The following is a 17,765-nucleotide window of genomic DNA, read 5'->3' on the forward strand; positions in this document are numbered from 1 at the left end:
GGTAAAAATTTGCTTCCATTCTGTAAGCTCTCTTCACCTCACTGATGGTTTCTTTTGCTAAGAAGCTTTTTAGTTTGAATCCATCCTATTTATTTATTCTTGATTTTATTTCTCATGCTATAGGCATCTTGTTAAGAAATTCAGGGCCTAATCTGACATGATGAAGATTTGGGCCTACTTTTTCTTCTATTAGGTGCAGGGTCTCTGGTCTAATTCCTAGGTCTTTGACCCACTTTAAGTTGAGTTTTGTGCATGGTAAGAGAGAGAGGGGCTTAATTTCATTTTGCTGCATATGGATTTCCAGTTTTCCCGGAACCATTTGTTGAAGAGGCTATCTTTTCTCCAATATATGTTTTTGGTGCCTTTGTCTAGTATGATATAACTGTATTTATATGGGTTTGTCTCTGTGTCCTCTATTCTGTACCATTGGTCTATTTTGGTGCCAATACCATGCAATTTTTGTTACTTTAGCTCTGTAGCATAGTTTAAGTTCTGGTATAGTGATGCTACCTGTTTTACTCTATTTACTGAGGATTGCTTTGGCTATTTTGGGTCTCTTATTTTTCCAGATGAATTTAATGATTGCTTTTTCTATTTCTATGAGGAATGCCACTGGGATTTTGATTGGAGTTGCATTAAATCTGTATAGTGCTTTTGGTAGTATGGTTATTTTGACAATATTAATTCTGCCTATTCAAGAATAAGGGAGATCTTTCTGTCTTCTAAGGTCTTCTTTAATTCCTCTCTTTACAATTCTGTAAATTGTTCATTGTAGAGGTCTTTCACCTCTCATTGATTCCCAAGTATTTTATTTTTTTGAGGCTATTGTAAATGGGGTAGTTTTCCTAGCTTCTCTTTCAGAGGATTTGTCACTGATGTACCGAAAACAAACAAACAATCCAATCAATAAATGGGCTAAGGAACTGAACAGACACTTCTCAGATGATATACAATTGATCAACAAATATATGAAAAAAATGTTCAATATCTCCAGCAATTACAGAAATGCAAATCAAAACTACTCTAAGATTTCATCTCATTCCAATCAGAATGGCAGCTATCACTAATACAAACAATAATAAGTGTTGGCAAGGATGTGGGGAAAAAGGCACACTCATACACTGTTGGTGGGACTGCAAACTGGTGCAACCAATATGAATAGCAGTATGGAGATTCCTTGGAAAACTTGGAATGGAACCACCATATGACCGAGGTATCGCACTCCTCAGTTTATACCCAAAGTACTCAAAAACAGCATACTACAGTGATGCAGCCACATGATTGTTTATAGCAGCACAATTCACAATAGCTAAATTGTAGAACCAACCTAGATGTCCTTCAATAGATATATAAATAAACTGTGGTCTATATACATAATGAAATATTACTCAATCATGCTAAGTGAAGTAAGCCAATCCCAAAAAACCAAAGGCTGAATGTTTTCTCTGATATGAGGATGCTGATCCATAATGGGGATGGGGGCAGGAAGCATGGGAGGAATGGAGGGTCTTTAGACAGGGCAAAACAGAGGGAGGGAAAGGGAGGGGGCAGAGGGGCAGGAAAGATGGTGGGATGAAATGGACATCATTACCCTAGGTACATGTGTGAAGACACGAATGGTGTGACTCTATTTTGTGTACCACTAAAGAAATGAAAAATTGTGCTCCATATGTATACTATGAATTGAAATGCATTCTGCTGTGGTGTATAACAAATTAGAATAAGTAGATTTTTTTAAAAACAGGTTCAACTCATTTGTGTTTTAGGAGTAAGCCATACATCTACAGTTGTCTGTACAAATATTTACGGATATTTATGGGTGTGGGTGATGACAAACGAGAACTAGGGGCCAAAGCCACATTTCAGACAACCAGAATTCTCATACCCGCGGTCCCCTAATAATACTCATCACTGACTTAACTAAAATTCATACAATGTATTTGATTGTCTTGGAAGTGTACATATATAAGAATTATTAAGACTCTTTCAGAGATCCAAGTTTCAAAAATAGCTACAAAATGAGTGGATCTGTTTTGTTCTTCATGTACCTTCTGCTAGGAAAAATGCTCTCCAAAATGAAGGAAGTTGGGAGTACCTGGGAAATGTGCAGTTTGACCACTTCCCACTTCACTAGTGACCCAAAGTCTCACTTCCTGCTTAGTGTGTTGGACAAATTCTATATTCACCCCAATCCCAATCTACCTTTTCTAAGTGCTCTAACATGTTAAGCTGTCTGGCAAAGCTTTTTCACTTGTCTTCCTATCATGACCTAAGACACAAACAACTGTTAAGTTTCTCTGGAATAATTTCATAAATCATAACAGGTTCCAACCTTTTGTGTGTGGTCTGCACAAAGTACTATATGGCTAATGATTTATATTAAAGTATTACTGTTGAAAAGACATTATATTTTAAAGTGCCAAACTTATCAAGTGGCCATTTATTAAAAAATGCTATTTAAATAGTCAGAAATCTGGCCTAATAGAGGGCATATTTTCATTTTCAGAATGTCAAAAGAAAATTTTTGTGATGTACAATAAATTCTAATGTATCTTTCAAATAATCATATGAACTTTTGCATCTTTCCTTCAATTACTTCTTATACTGTTGTACTCTTCAACTGATATCTTACTAGATGGAAGAGACTTAGAATTTTGTTGTTAAAAGATCCTGCCACAATATATGGCTCTAAGTACTATGTGTTGCAATTCTAAGCCAACTCATTAAAAATTTCTAATTAGAAATTTGGAAAAATTGGTTTGACTCACCTGTGACATTAGGATCACGCCTTGTTCTCCACTGAGGAACAAACACAGTAATGTTTCGGTTGCCAAGCTTCCAAAAATATTCAACAGCAATTGCAATTCCACGACAAGAGAAAAACTTTTTTAGACCATGGCTGTAAGAAAAATTTATTTAAAAATTTATTTCAGTTTAACATGTTCAAAATGTAATGAAGAATCTTAAATTTCACAGACATGTAAAGCTATGGCAACCACAGAAGTAGAATCTTCTGAAGATTCTGTTGAACAGCCAGTATTAACCTCTTAAAGCATACATTAGTAACTAGGCACAAAATCTATAATTTGTTAGGTCCTCAGAGATTGTTAGTACATCATTTAACCTGCTCTTCACACCAAAGGCAAAACTTTCTGGTAAAGTAATACTTTAAATTTTCAAAAAGCCATTCCCAAAGAGAGAACTACTGGTAGCGTTCCTTCTCACATGTGATCCAGTGCAGGAAGTGTAGTAGTTTCAGTCCTGTTTTCCTTTTCCTTTTTCCAGTTTCCTAATCCCGATTATATAAAACATAATTTGTGAATTTGATATTCACAGAATTGTGCCATTAATACATTAATGGAAATGTATATGTCAAACACTTAGCTGTTTATTGACACGAGACTGGTTAAAAAAACACAGGTATATCCATGTGTTTCTTATGCGTATGTTTGAAGCTAGTGAACTGTTTGTCACAATATATTTTTGTGGTATGTAAAATGCAGCTAGCTTATATAACTTAAAATTTGGTATGAGTTTATTCATGCCTTATCTCTCACTTTTTGAGTAAATGAAAAATTTGGGAGTTTGAAAATGTCAACTTCATAAATAAAAGAACAAAATTCCCTGTAATGATCTTTTACCATGGGGGAAGGGGTCAGTGGCAGAGCCTACTACTTCACAAAACCAAAAGAGACTCCACTGAAGGAGTTCTGTCACTCAATATGATAGTCTTATGGTTTTCCTTGTATTTTGGTTGATTTAATGGATGTGCTGTTTTGGTATAAGGTAATGAGCTTCATGATAAATTTGTTAGTTAATGCAGTTTTTTTTCCCCCTTTAACCCAGTATCTGGGGATCACGAGTTCAAAGTCAGGCTCAGCAACCTAGCAAGGCCCTAAGCAACTAAGTGAGACCCTGTCTCTAAATAAAATGCAAAACAGGGCAGGGGATGTGGCTCAGTGGTCGAGTGCCCTGAGTTGAATCCTTGGTAATCGCCACCCAACTCCCCCCCTCCCCCAAAAAAGAGTTCATCCTACTAGGGGGAAAACATTAGTATTTTAAAATTCTGCCTAGTCACTGGCCTCCAAGAATCTCTAAGAATCTTAAAATTTGTTGCTAAAGCAGAAATTAGTTTAGTAGCTATGATGTTTATATCCCATGCCTGCCTGTGACAGAAGAATAGTTTAAGATTTGATATTGTGACAAGATGATCACTATCACAATGACCAAGGAGCTGCCATCACCAGCTGGACTCCAGCCCCTTTGGGAGAACTGTAAAATCTACCCAATTTAAAACTTACAACAACTTTTTTTGGGGGGTGGGGGACATATTGGGAATTCAACCAGATGCTTTACCACTGAGCTATATCCCCAGTCATATTTTTTTTATTTTAAGACACGGCAGAACTTACGGGAAATAATTTAAGGGCAAGAATCAAATGAAACTAATAGAACCCTTGAAGGAAGCAGAAAAAAGGGAAAATGGGTAAACATACAAGAACAGGCCAACAGACTTTTTTCTGTGAAGGTCAATATGATCTGTCTCACCACTCAACTCTGCCAGAAAAGTGTGAAAGCAACCACAGGCAAATAGTTGTCAATGAGCCCAGTGTGGCTGTGTTCCACATTCACAAAAGCAGGAGGGGGCTGATTTCACCAACAGTGTGTGAACCTTGGCATAGAAGATTTAAAAAAAAATGCATCCCCTCAAATCAATCTAGTAACACTCTGAAAGAAGAAAAACTACTTAAGTCTTACTCTTAGGCAGTTACGTGGTAGAGGGAGAGGAGAAGGAAGAGTGCTTCCTTCTACATAAATCCTGCCTGGCTTGGCTTTGGGGGTCCCCTCTTCATCTTACTAGTTAGAAGGGATCTGGCCAAAGTTATTCTCCCAAATCAATGAGCCGATATATTCTTGGTCTGGTCAGGTGGTCTCTTGTTATTCCATTCCTCCTGATGCCTGACCTCTGAGCTCCCTCCTCCCACCCCCCTTTTTAGTATTTTTTTAGGCAAGTACTCTGCCTCTGAGCCACAATCCCAGCCCCCCCCCCACCCCGTTTTTTGGTAACAGGAATTGAACTGACGGGCGCTTGGTCACTGAGTCACATCCCCAGCCCTCTTTTGTATTTTATTTAGAGGCTTTTGCTGAGGCTGGCTTTGAACTCGAAATCCTCTTGCCTCGGCCTCTTGAGCACTGGGATTACAGACATATGCCACTGGGCCTGGCTGAGCTTTCCTGTTTGTTGCTTGCTTTGTGTGCAATGCTCTTGAATCTTCCTTGCCTACTCTATCCCAGTCCTCCTATGAAGCTGTCTCTAGACACAAGTCCCCAATCAGATCCTTCCTCTCCTCTCACTTCCTCCCCTGCTCTGCAACAGAATCAGAGATGGAGTAAAATTTAGATTCTCTATTAGAGATAAGAAGATAACCCTGACAGACAGCATGATCTGCCTGGGTTACCCTGCCAGAGGGTGGATATGCTAGATCTCACCCGCTGGCTTCCTCACACCTGGCCAGTCAGTCCTTTTCCCTTCCCATTACTGCACATGGAGGTGTCACTTCAACTGCACCTCTAACACCTGAGAGGAGGCATGGGCTGAACACTCAACCAACAGCTAAGGTGGGGAGAGATTCAGAAGAGTTGCTCACAAACTTCTCTTTTTAGAGGCTGGAGTTTACTTTCTTTTTCAGGGAATCATATATACAGATGATAGAGGCTCTTATCCAAACACAATTGCAAGTAAACAAACTCATTCTTAATAAAATAATTCAGGAGTGGGTGGCTTATCTAAAGGCATTCAAATATGGCAAGGATACAGCAACATGACATGTGGTGGTGGGGGGGAATGGGAGAACGTGTATTGTTTTTAAAGGGCACCCTTTTTTATTAGCAAGGACAGGCCTGTAGTTAATGCTATTTAGCTCTAACATAAAAATCTAAAATACAACAACCAAAGGGTCCATGTTTATCCCTAAAAAGGCTAACCCTTGACGGAAATGTACTAAAAAGCTAGGAGTGGTGGTGGTACGCACCTGGAATCCCAGTGACTCGACTCTGGAGGCTGAGGCAGAAAGACTGCCAAATCTGAGGCCAACCTCAGCAGTGTAGTAAGATCCTGTCTCAAGATTAAAAATAAAAAGAGTTGGGGATATAGCTCAAGTGGTAAAGTGCTCCTATATTCAATCCCCAGTACACCCCCAGCCCCCACAAAAGGGAACCTCACAGAGGTGGATGCAGTGGCACATGCCTGTAATCTCAGCTGTTCAGGAAGTTGAGGCAGAAGAATCACAAGTTTGAGGCCAGCCTGGGCAATTTAGTGAGACCTTGTTCTCAAAAGTTTAAAAAAAGGATTGGGGATGTAGCTCAGTAGATGGCTTGCCTAGCATACATGAGGCTCTGGGTTCAACCCCCAATCCGGGGGCGTTGGGGAACTTGTAAAGTACCTCTTTTTCAATAGACAGAAATGTATATACTACCAGCTTTTCATATAATGATTCTGCTTGACAACTGTAGAAATTGAATGGATTGAAATAGCATTCCACTGAGTCAAGTTGGGGATACAGATAAAGGAATGCTGTTGCCCTGTACCCCTCACAAACACAAGCTGGGGGGGAGGGGATAAAGTTCTTGGAAACATTAGATCAGCTCTGATTTCCAGTGATGTTTTTTGTAAAAAGATCAAATCATTTTTGCTACTCTGAAAAATCTCCAGAGCTGGAGGAATACTGCTTCTAAATTATGGCAAAGAAATAACAGATATGCCCCAAAAATAAAACTACAGGGAAAAAAGAAAAAATGTCAAGTGGAGATAAATTGTTGTCCTGAAAATATTACCAAAAGCCCCATCAGGAATCTTTCCTAGTTCCAATTCCAACATCTGGACTAAGCAGATGTGTTTAATCCTCACTGCCTTTCAACCTCTCTGCACTGACATGGAAAGGCTCATTGTTGGAAGGTAAGCCCAGACCAAGGGTTTGCCTTGACCTAGAGACAAGCATATATTTAACATACATAGTATACTTTGGGGAAGACCAAAACTATGGGGTTCCCAGCTCCAAGTGCAGAATGAACAGCGCTTTTGTTTGGAAGGCAGATAGACAGGCTCTCAAGGAGATTTGAATTCCCATCCCATGTCACCGGAAACAAACTGTGTCTTTTGGTTGTTTTCCATATTAGAGTAGAGAGTCAAAGGAAGTGTGTCCAAAGCATGAGAGATGGGAGACAGAAAAAATCACAACAGTGATAGAAGCAGACAGGGGAGTATCAGAAAACAGTGCAAAGTTCTTTCTCAGTTATCCAGGAAAGAGTTATTTCCTTCTATAGCTCCCACTTAACAAAGATAACCTTGAAACCCAATATTGAAAGATGAGCATTAAAAAAGGCTTTAAAAAAAAAGCATAGTTCTAACAACTGAGGGGGGGCAAGCTTCATCTACATGGAAAATTATCAACTCAGACAAGTCAGGTGCTCTTATGCTGAAGTTTCGGGTTGACAGAGTCCAAATGTTCCTTGCCACTACTGTGATATCTAGCCATATACCGCAAACAGTTTCCACTGACTCATCATTTGACTCATTCATGGTGACAAGGGGGAAAAATTAGTAAAGATATACATAATCAGCAGCATTAAGTAGGGTATTTTGGAATTTCTCACTGGTTTTTATGGGCCGGAGACATCATGCTGGCTAACTAATTAAACAAAGGCTTTGCAGAAACCCAGGGAAGAGTGGGCCTGAGCTCCTTTCAGGTGGAGTTTATACCAACAGAGCCTATTGCCTAAGGACTTAAATTTCCTTTTTTTTTTTTTTTTAAAAAAAAAAAAACTACTTCCTCAACTAGTTAGGTCAAATAAGTATGGTTTATTTAGCAGTGGTTACACAAACTCACAACTTAAGTCTCCAATGATGCCAAGCCTGAAAATTCTAACCTCAACTTCTGTGAGAGGAGACAGGGCTGCTCTGAGCAGAAACATATCATGTATATAGCCCTGGACAAGCTTTTTGAACTATTTCACATTATATAAGTTACAGATCATTTTTGCCTCATAAAACTGATAATTGCATTAAAAATGTAATACCAGACATTAATTATCATTATATTTACTTAATTAACTAATGGCCTCAGTTAAAATTTGATCTAAATTGATCATTAGAATGGTCATGTTTTTCCAACTTAATTTACTGAGATAAATCTGATTAAAAATTCAATTATAGAAAACAATCATTTGAAAGTGAGCAATTCAATGGCATTAACAATTCTGTGTCACCACCACTTATACCAAGTTCTAAAATATTTCCTCAAAAATAAAACCCAATGCCCATTAAGAGTTTCCCATAAAAAGGGTTAATTTTAATTACTGATATTTTCAGATCAATCTATATCCAACTAAGTGTAACTATGGGCATCACATCCTTTTTTAAAAGCATTGCTTTTAAATTAAGACATTTACGAGTTCAAAGAAAATTCAAACTCTTCCAAAATAATCAGTTTTCAGAGAGAATTAATGAAAGCTTGCAGGTTTCCCTTACTGCACTGATTGGTGGTTTTCAAAGGAGATTTGGCACTGTGCTCAAGGATGATAGGAAATATGTGCTAGTGTTTTGGGGTTTCACAATAACCAGAGAGGGGGCACTATGAACAAAATAGGAGGGATCAGATACACAATATCAGATGGTACCACCGTAAATTCCAATAGTGATCCCTTAGAGAAACAGGCTACTTATTCCTCCAGAACGTTTTTAGAAGCAACTGCTTAGTCTATGTTAATTTGCATTCTTTTTTTGAACATCAATTTGGGAAATCTTTCCACATATAGAAAAAAGTTTCTGAAAAAAGGGTTAGTATTAGTCACAGCGATGACTTAAAATTTTTATCATCACATGGCTCAAGAAATCCTAACCAAAAAAGAAAGAAATCCTTACAATGAGGAACTGGTGCTGAGCCTGAAACTCCATTTTAGATTTTTATTTAGATAATGCTAGGCAGCTGTGGGTCATTTACTGGGTTCCCCCAAAATAGTTGCCAAAAAAAAAAAAAAAAAAACAACAATGAAAACTGACAATAAATAGTATTATTTAGAGAGGAAGACAAGTATATTACATATTTTTATGGCCAATCTTCAAACTTTAATATATGAACTGCTGGCATTTTCCTTTATTCTTTGGACAGCAAAGACAACACCAACAATTCATTCAAACAAATAAAAAGCAGCTGCAGCAGGCAAGGTGGTACATGCCTGTAATCCCAGCTACTTGGGAGGCTGAGGCAAGAGGACTGCAAATTCAAGTCTTGGCAACTTAACAAAACCCTGTCTCAAAATCAAAAATAAAAAGGGCTGAGGATGTAGCTCAAGGGTAAAGTGCCCCTGGATTCAATCCCCAGGACCAAAATAACTGAGTGAATAAATAAAAATAAAATAAAAAGCAGCTTGATGTTGTGGTGCTCACTTGTAATCCCAGTTTTACAGGAGTTTAGGGTATGAGGATTTAAAGTTAGAAGCCAGCCTGGGCAACTTAGTAAAAACCTGTCTCAAAATAAAATAACAACAACAACAACATACTAAAGACCTTCCATGGGACTCCAGGCTTGCCAGGGGACTGGAGGACTGGCTGGATGCAATGAGCAAGCCTGAAGAAGCTGGCGGCAGGGTTCTGGGAGGTGGGAATCAAGTTGAGCCTCACCTACACCTGCTCTCCCCACTGCTTTTTTACAGCCACAGATCCACACTACTCCATGGCTGTGGGCCTCAACCTGAGCCACAAGGCAACCAAGAACATGAGCAGGCAGAGACAAGCTGCCACAGTGGACACTTTGCCAAACACACCAAGTTGGTGTGAGACGTGACCAAAGAGGCGTGTGGCTATGCCCTACAAGAGCAGTGTGCTTCGGAGCTTCTCAAGATGCCCAAGGGCAAACGAGCCCTCAAGCTCATCAAGAAGAGGGCAGGGATACAGATCTGTACTAACAGGAAATGAGAGGAGGTGACCTCACCACCCTAAGAAAAACAGCTGCCAAGAAGAACTACACCCCTCTCCCCTCTTTGTGTAATAAAACCTTTACAGAAAACATTCAGAACAAGAGCAACAACAACAAATACGAAAATATTTCTGGATGAAATGAGGGCTGAAGAGTAGCTCAGGAGTAGAGCACCTGCCTTGCAAGCACTGCAATAAACAAGCAAACAAACAACATGGGTGTAAGGCAGTAGGAGAGAGTACAGATAAAACAAAAATTACAAACATATAATAAACGTCAATAATTTTAATTTTTCAATTTCAATAGGTATTTCTAAAATTTCAGGACATTAATTGAACTTTTAGAACTCCTGGGATAAGGGGTCACAAATTCAACAATGCATAAAAAGTATATTTAAGATCTGGCAACCTTTCCCTCATTCCATGTGCAGACGTTCTATGTCTTGAATGGTGGCTTCCTAAAATGCTAGACATTGAAGGTCCCTATAAATTTGCCCCCAGGTGCCCCTGATTTTTGAATTCATACATGTAGTGAACCACAACCCAGATCTACAAAATAAACCCCAACCTAGCTGAAGAGTACATTCATGTGACAGACAAGTCTCAGTTAATCGCAGCAGCTGAATTTTAGCCAACCACAGGCTGCCAACTGATCTGATCATGTCCACATAAGGCAACTGTCTCATCACACCATTCCCAAATAAGGCAAATGTAGAGCTACAATCAAAATTGTTTCTGTATATCACTTCCCTTTTTCTGCTTGTAAATCCTGCTGATAGCTGAAGCTCTCTGAACTTCTGGTTATGAATGCTGCCCAATTCATGAATCAAATCTTTGCTAAAATTAATTCTCCAAATTTACTTTTACTAAAGCTTATGATAATGGGGTGAGAGTACTACACTGGAGAGAAAGTACCTAGCAAGTTGAAATGGCATGATAAAGATGTCCTTAAGGGCAGGTGAAAAGACAACAGATTTGAAGCAAATAAAGCTCAGAAGTACTGAGTGACCTGACCAAAATTAAACAGCTCCAAGGTGGGGTGGAGACTCTGACCCTCATATTCTTCTTAGGCACTATGCTAAAATGTCCCTTGGAGAAACAGCCTAATCTTACAGTAATAAAACCAGAATCCTAACAGGAGATCCAAGACAAGCTAAATAGACATGATCATTCCACATTTTTTTTTGTTTTAAATAAAAACAAATATTACAAACTTTTAGGAAGAACACAGCACATAATGAAGCTCAAACTAATTTCCTTAAGAAGGAAACTATCAAAAGTGCAATAGAAATATATCACACCTATTACCACTGTATACTTTTGGTTAGTGACAAAGCATATTCTAGCATAAATAGAAAAACTTTTTTTTTTTTGGCTCCACACTTGTATTCAGAACCTAACGGCACTCATAGGACTGATAATATAACAAAAAACTCTCTAGACTGCATTATCATTAGGCAATACAGTGTAAATTTTCTAACATTTCCTGCCCATAGGAATGTAAGTTTAGGAGGGCGAAATGTAAAGTTCATGACTCTAGAAGACGAAATGATGAAACCTTTCCAACTGGTTATTGGAGATTCACCTCAGATTCACTAGACACATGCATAGGGTTTCTATATACATGTATGTAATTCCAAGACACTACTTAGAGTACTATGTAAAACTATAAAATAATTTGCAGATAAGAGGACTTACGTAATTGCAACATTGCTTCCATCTATAACAATATGCTTCAAGTCCATTCTCCCTGGTTCGTTTTTTAATTCCAGCTTGTAGGGTACTTTCAGAGTATCTCGAAACCTTTGAACCCCTGTAACTGAGGAATCAATATGATCAGAAGGTCCTGCCAATCTTGCATCAGTAACTGAAGGTAATAGCTGCGGCAGCGGCATTGGTGGAGAAAGGGGTGGACAATTTGGCTTAGACTGAGGAGAGCTACAATGTCCTGGATGTTTTTCACAGGCAGATTTCATATTATTTGAAAGCAAGGGTTCTGCCTGCTGTTGAAAACCATTTTCAGGAAAAACTGGAATTCTGGGCTGGTGACTTGAAGCTCCCCTTGAAACAAAATTGACGTCTTTGGGACTTGAAGGAGCAGAGGGTAAACGGCCATCAGTTTCAAGGTCTATATTACAAACATAGTTCTGGTTTGAACCCCAGATTTCACGTTTCTGTTCTATTGGCACTGTTCTGAAGGTATTAATTTTGCAATTTGAGGTACAAGGCTTACCTTCTACTTTGAATGGTAACTGAGAAAATTTTTCTACCGTATTTTGCTGAGTGTGACTCTGTGTTTTCTTTGGAGTGGAATCTGTTGTGAGCTCATTAATGCTGCTACAAACACCTTTACTTTTGGTTTTGTTGGTGTCTGTAGTACTAGGTGAAAATTCTCTGTTTTCTTGAAACCTTTTATTTTCTTTTTCAATTTCCTCCAAGAGCAATAATGGTTCAGTAGAAGGCCCAAACTCCCTAATGACCTTTTCAACAATTTCTTGAGAATAGCCCATGGTTTTAAAAAAGTTTACAAGGATATTGTATTCCATTTCCTCAGTAGTGTCTTTTACATCTGGACTTAAATTTTCAGAATCAGTAGAAGAATCAGATAGGTCAATGATTACACTTCCAGAGGATGTCTTATCATCGTGTAAAAGTTCTCCTTCTTGAACATTTTCTAAAGAAAATTGCTTCTTGGTATGCCTTTCCTCAGAATCAGAAAATCTCCTTTTGTGACAAATTCTCTCTTTGGAAAGTGCCTCTTCATCTGGGCTTAGGCCATTTACAGGAACAAAAAGCACATCTGGTGAACTAGAAAAGACAGTGTCCATTTGTTTTGTAAGCTCAGAAACAGGAGTCCCAGCTTTATTTCTTTCATCTTCCTGCAAAACAATTTCATCTCTAGAAATATTCAGTCCCGTGGCAGCATTCTGTGTAAACTCTGTATGTTGAGCATCTCTAATTTCAATAACATTATCATCTCCTGTTTTAAATAGATTTTCCTCACCTTGTGTGAGAGTCAAAAGTTCTTTTTTTAAGGAAGTGGGCAAAATCAACAAATCCATTGTAAAATTATCTGCATGGGCTTCAACAAATTGTTTAAATTCCCTTTTCACCTCTGATTCTTTCTGAGTACTGGGTAGGTTCTCATTATTCTCAAAGAGCTTTACAAATTGCTGAATGTGACTCCTGGCCATAACTACAGCCTCAGCACTTCCTCTGATGCCAAGAAGACCAATATCAAGAACACAGAGGTCAGCACAAGTATCCTGAATCAAGCTCTTCAGAAACAGGCTCTGTGCCCCAACAAAAATGCAGTGCATGGCCTTGGGATAATATTCTCTTTCTTCTAGTTCAGGTTCACAGATTCCTTTGATATATTCCTATAAAGAGAAGAAAAGAAATTAGATCAATTTACAAGAGCTCCTCAACAGCACATATTAAGTTACATGTATACTAACAAATGTTAATGTGACTTCACAAAACATCATAAATATGTTTATAATTTTGGGGAAAATATTACAGTTTCCATAAAATGAGATTAACATATATAAACCATTTAATCAACTTTGGAGGAAATGAGAATTTTGCATCTATATCTAAGAGTCAGGAAACAATTTTAAACAATTTAAAACAACTTTAAACGTTTTAATTGTGTGTTTTGCAGTATGATCTTAGGAATTTGTCTAAATGGATAATCCAGAAGCTAGATTTACTTAGAGAACAAACATATTTGCCTGTTACCAGTCATTTATTACTACAAGGACATAATCAAGAGATTACATAATAAAGTCAAATGATTTATTAGAGAACAAATTTTGACTTTTGCATTGCTAGCATTACTCCCAGTTTCCAGATGAAACAAACACTATTACCCTTTGTTTCCAGATTTCTTGAAGGTATTCAGAAAAAACATGATTAATTTAACAAAAATCATTTCTTCCAGCTGCTTAGAATAATCTATACCCTATATAATTTTATGTCTGTTTTCTAAGAAAGGCCAAACTTTAAATCTAAAAACAAATCACCAGAAAATGCTAAAACATAATGTTATTCTCAGATACTGGTACTGAAGGAGACCTAAACAAGGTAGGCACGTGAACTGGGTTTCTCAGCCATCAGTTGCTATGAAGGTAGAAGAGTGAATCAAGTGAGCAAACACACACGGAGAGCGAAACACATTTGTGTATACAGCCAACTTTTGTTCTGCAGTTCATGTTTTGGTCTTAAATTCCAGCAATAAACCCACTATTGATCTTGCTCAAGTCACCTAACTTATGCCCAATTTCTTCAAATGTAAAAGAGACAAGAATAGCAATCATAGGGGGTTTGCAGACTTCAAATAAATAATGAATATAAAGTCTTAATACTATACTTCACACATAGTAAATGCTTACTAAATACTTACATTATCAATGAAAATTTTCTGGAACTGATATTTGTGAGAATAAGCATAGCACCATAACTAATCCATACTTCAGGTACAATCAGAATGGCTTTACTAAGCTAAGTACCTATAATTACAGTGACTGGGGAGGCTGAGGCAAAAGGATGGCCAAGTTTGAGGCCAGTCTCAGCAATGTGGTGAGATCCTGTCTCAAAATAAAAAGTAAAAAGGGCTGAGAATGTAGCACTCCCGACTTCAATTCCCAGTCTGTCTTTCCCTTTCACACACACAGAGAGCATTACCCCAAATAGTAAAAAGTCTCACATGTGTATCACCTGTCAGAAAGAGGTTTGTTTACCATAAACTTGATGTTGTCACACATTATCTTATATTTAGAACTTATATTCAAATATGAGTGCACATTCTTTGTGCATCTATTATTTAAAACCATGAAATTCCTATGAGTAGATGAAAAACTACAGAGGAGAAGCTTGAACTAAGTGTTATGATGTTCAGTTGGGTTCTTTGCTCCCTCACATCTCTTGAATGTGCCTGGACAGAGAAGCCATTTTTAAAAGCAAAATTTGCTATTTTTGTTAACATAGCGATTTTGTTAAACCAAGGTATAACAACTTATCATGCTTTCCTACTGAATGCTCAAACACAGTGTTAAATACTGGTGTAAGTATCCTTGAAAGATTTCCAAATAGGCAACATTTGGCTAGTACATGTTTGTACTTATGCTGTATTCAGGTTGAAGGGTAATTAAAAAAAAATTTTTTTAAACAAATAATAGGTAGTACACACTTCCTTGGGTACTCTTCTAAGTTTCATCTAGTTTCCTCTAACCACTTCATCTTATGTAAGGATGATAGACTATCAAAAGCAAGCATCTACATTGATACCATGCCATTTTATCACATGAATAGCTTTAAAACTACCATCTCAATGGATTCAGAATTATTCCATTACCCAAAAGATTTCCTTCATGTTACCCCTTTACAGTCACCTTTATGTTTTATTCCCTGACACCTTCTAATCTATTTTCACCTCTATAATTTTGTGGCCTCATGAATGTTACATAAATGGAATTATGCAATATGTGGCTTCTGACAGTTTTTATGTGGACTCAGGTTTTCAATTTTATGGGACAAGTACTTAGGAGTACAACTAACAGAAAACATGGTAAGTGCATATTTAGTTTTTCGTATTTAGGACAAACTATTTTTCCTGAATGGCCACACCATTTTACTTTCCAAGAACATATAAAAGACTTCCAGTTTCTCCACGATCTTGCTAGCTTCTGGTTTGCCACTATTTTTCTTTTCAGTCACTCTAACAGGAATGTAATATTATCTCATCTTAGTTTACATTTTCTTACTGAGTAGTGATGCTGGATATTTTTCCATGTGCTATTTACCATGTATATATCTTTTTTAAAAAAATGTTTTGTTTATTTAGTTTGTCCATTCTCCAAATGGATTTTTTTTTATACTGTTGAATTAAGAGTCTTAGTCTTTTGTCAGATATGTGGTTCATTTTCTCCAAGTAGAGTCTTTCTGTTCATCCGTTCAATAGGGTGTTTTGTGACAGTCAAAGCTATAATTTAACCTTCAAGAAGCCCTAGGTCTTGAGGATCTCTCCTATGTTATCTCAAAAAAGTTTTACCTTGAAATTTATGATCTACTTTGAGCAGATTTTTCTGCATGGTGTGAGTTTAGGTTAAGATTCATGTTTTTGCTTTATGGATTATCAAATTGTTTTAGTACACCTTCTTCAAATGAAACTTCAAGGACTATCTATGTGAAAAATCAATTAATCACACACAGCCTGGCATGGTGGCACACACCTGTAATTCTCGTTACTTGGGAGACTGAGGCAAGAGTTAAGTTCAAGGCCAATCTCTGCACCTCAGCAAGACCCTGTCTCCAAATACAAAACACTGGGTATGTAGCTCAATGGTAGAGCACTCCTGGGTTTGAACCCAAATATCCACCCCAAAATCAAAAAATTAGCCATACTTTAGGAAGCTATTTAGGGGCTCTCTATTTTGTTCCATCGATTCATGTTTATCTATCCCTTATCAATACCAGTTTTGATTACTGTAACTACACAATATGTTGAACTTGGGTAGAAACTATTCTTACTTATTCTTTTTAAAATTGTTTTAGTTCCTTTGCTTTTCCATACAAAGCCTAGAACAATCTTTTACTACATATAAAAAATATCTTGCTGGAATTTTGTCAGCAATTGTGTTAAGCCTGGATAACTGCCATCTGCTGGGTCTCCTGATCCATGAATCTATCATGTCTCTCCATTTATTTGCTTTGCTTTCTTCTTTGAGCAGCACTTTTAGTTTTGATTAGAAAAGTCTTGCATAATTATGCTAAATTCACACTTAAGTTAGTATTCTTTTCTTTCCTCTATTTATCACTATGTTGCTCAGACTGGTCTTGTGATCATCCTCCTTCAGCCTCTTTAGTACCTAGGATTTCAGACTTGTGCCAGTACACCCAGCAAGTTTTTCATTTTTTAATTATAAAAGGTACAATATTTCAAATTTTGATTTCTATGTGTTCACTGCCATATGACTGTAATCCCAGATACTCAGGAGGCTGAAGGGGGAAAGCTGGTAAGTTCAAGGCTAGCCTGAACAACTTAGTGAGAACCTAGCTCAAAATAAAATATGCTAGGGATGTAGCTCAGTAGTAGAGTTTGTATTAGCAATATGAGAGATCCTGGGCTATCTCCAGTATCAGGGAAAAAAAAATTATCTATAACAGACTTTTCCATGTTGTTGTCCTGCCACCTTCTTGAACTCAACCTATTTCTAGTCCAGGGTTGTGTGTGTGAGCTTCCCTGTACAATTTCTATGTAGACAATTATGCCATCTGCCACTATTTCTTCTTTTCTATTTACATGCCTTTTATTTTTCTTTCTTTCTGTAATGGAAAGTCTAGCATTATGTTGAAGACTAGTGGCTAGAGATGACATACTTGTCTTCCTCATGATCTAAAGGAGAAAATGTTCTATCTTTAAGTATGGTGTTAGATGTAGACCTTGCACAGATGGTCTTTATCAGTTGAGAAAGTCACTCAGCATTCCTAGTTTCTAGGAACATGAATATGAATAGGTGTTGGAATCTATCAAATGCTTTCCTGCATTAATTGATATAATTATGAACTTTTCTCCCTTATTCAGCCTATAAATAAGGTGGGTTTACACTGACTTTTTGAATACAGATCAAGCCCTATACACCTCTTTTTTAATTATTGAATTCTATTTGTAAATACTTTGTTAAGAACTTCTGCATCTAAGCTGGATGTGGTGGTTCACATTTGAAATCCCAACAACTTGAGAGGATGAGGCAGGAGGACTGTAAGTTCGAGGTCAGACTCAGCAACTCAA

At 37.5% G+C, this 17,765-nt stretch overlaps 1 protein-coding gene across 2 annotated transcripts in view; it reads right to left on the reverse strand.

Moving 5' to 3' along the window:
• N4bp1 (NEDD4 binding protein 1) overlaps nt 1-17,765 on the reverse strand; it is a 50,272-nt gene that overhangs the window by 10,814 nt on the left and 21,693 nt on the right. Inside the window, exons 2-4 of one of the 2 annotated variants that reach the window (XM_046434413.2) lie at nt 12,207-13,353; nt 11,672-11,792; nt 2,769-2,899 (exon numbers count right to left, since the gene is read on the reverse strand). In XM_046434413.2, coding sequence (XP_046290369.1) covers nt 2,769-2,899; nt 11,672-11,792; nt 12,207-13,353 — 1,399 coding nt within the window. Of the gene's footprint in view, nt 1-2,768; nt 2,900-11,671; nt 13,354-17,765 lie in introns of both variants that reach the window. The other variant, XM_046434412.2, reaches the window with a different exon arrangement.

The sequence above is a fragment of the Marmota monax genome, unplaced genomic scaffold (assembly GCF_021218885.2).
Source record: "Marmota monax isolate L192 unplaced genomic scaffold, Marmota_monax_Labrador192_F-V1.1 WCK01_AAM20220418_F8-fsc00024, whole genome shotgun sequence".
NCBI lineage: Eukaryota > Metazoa > Chordata > Mammalia > Rodentia > Sciuridae > Marmota > Marmota monax.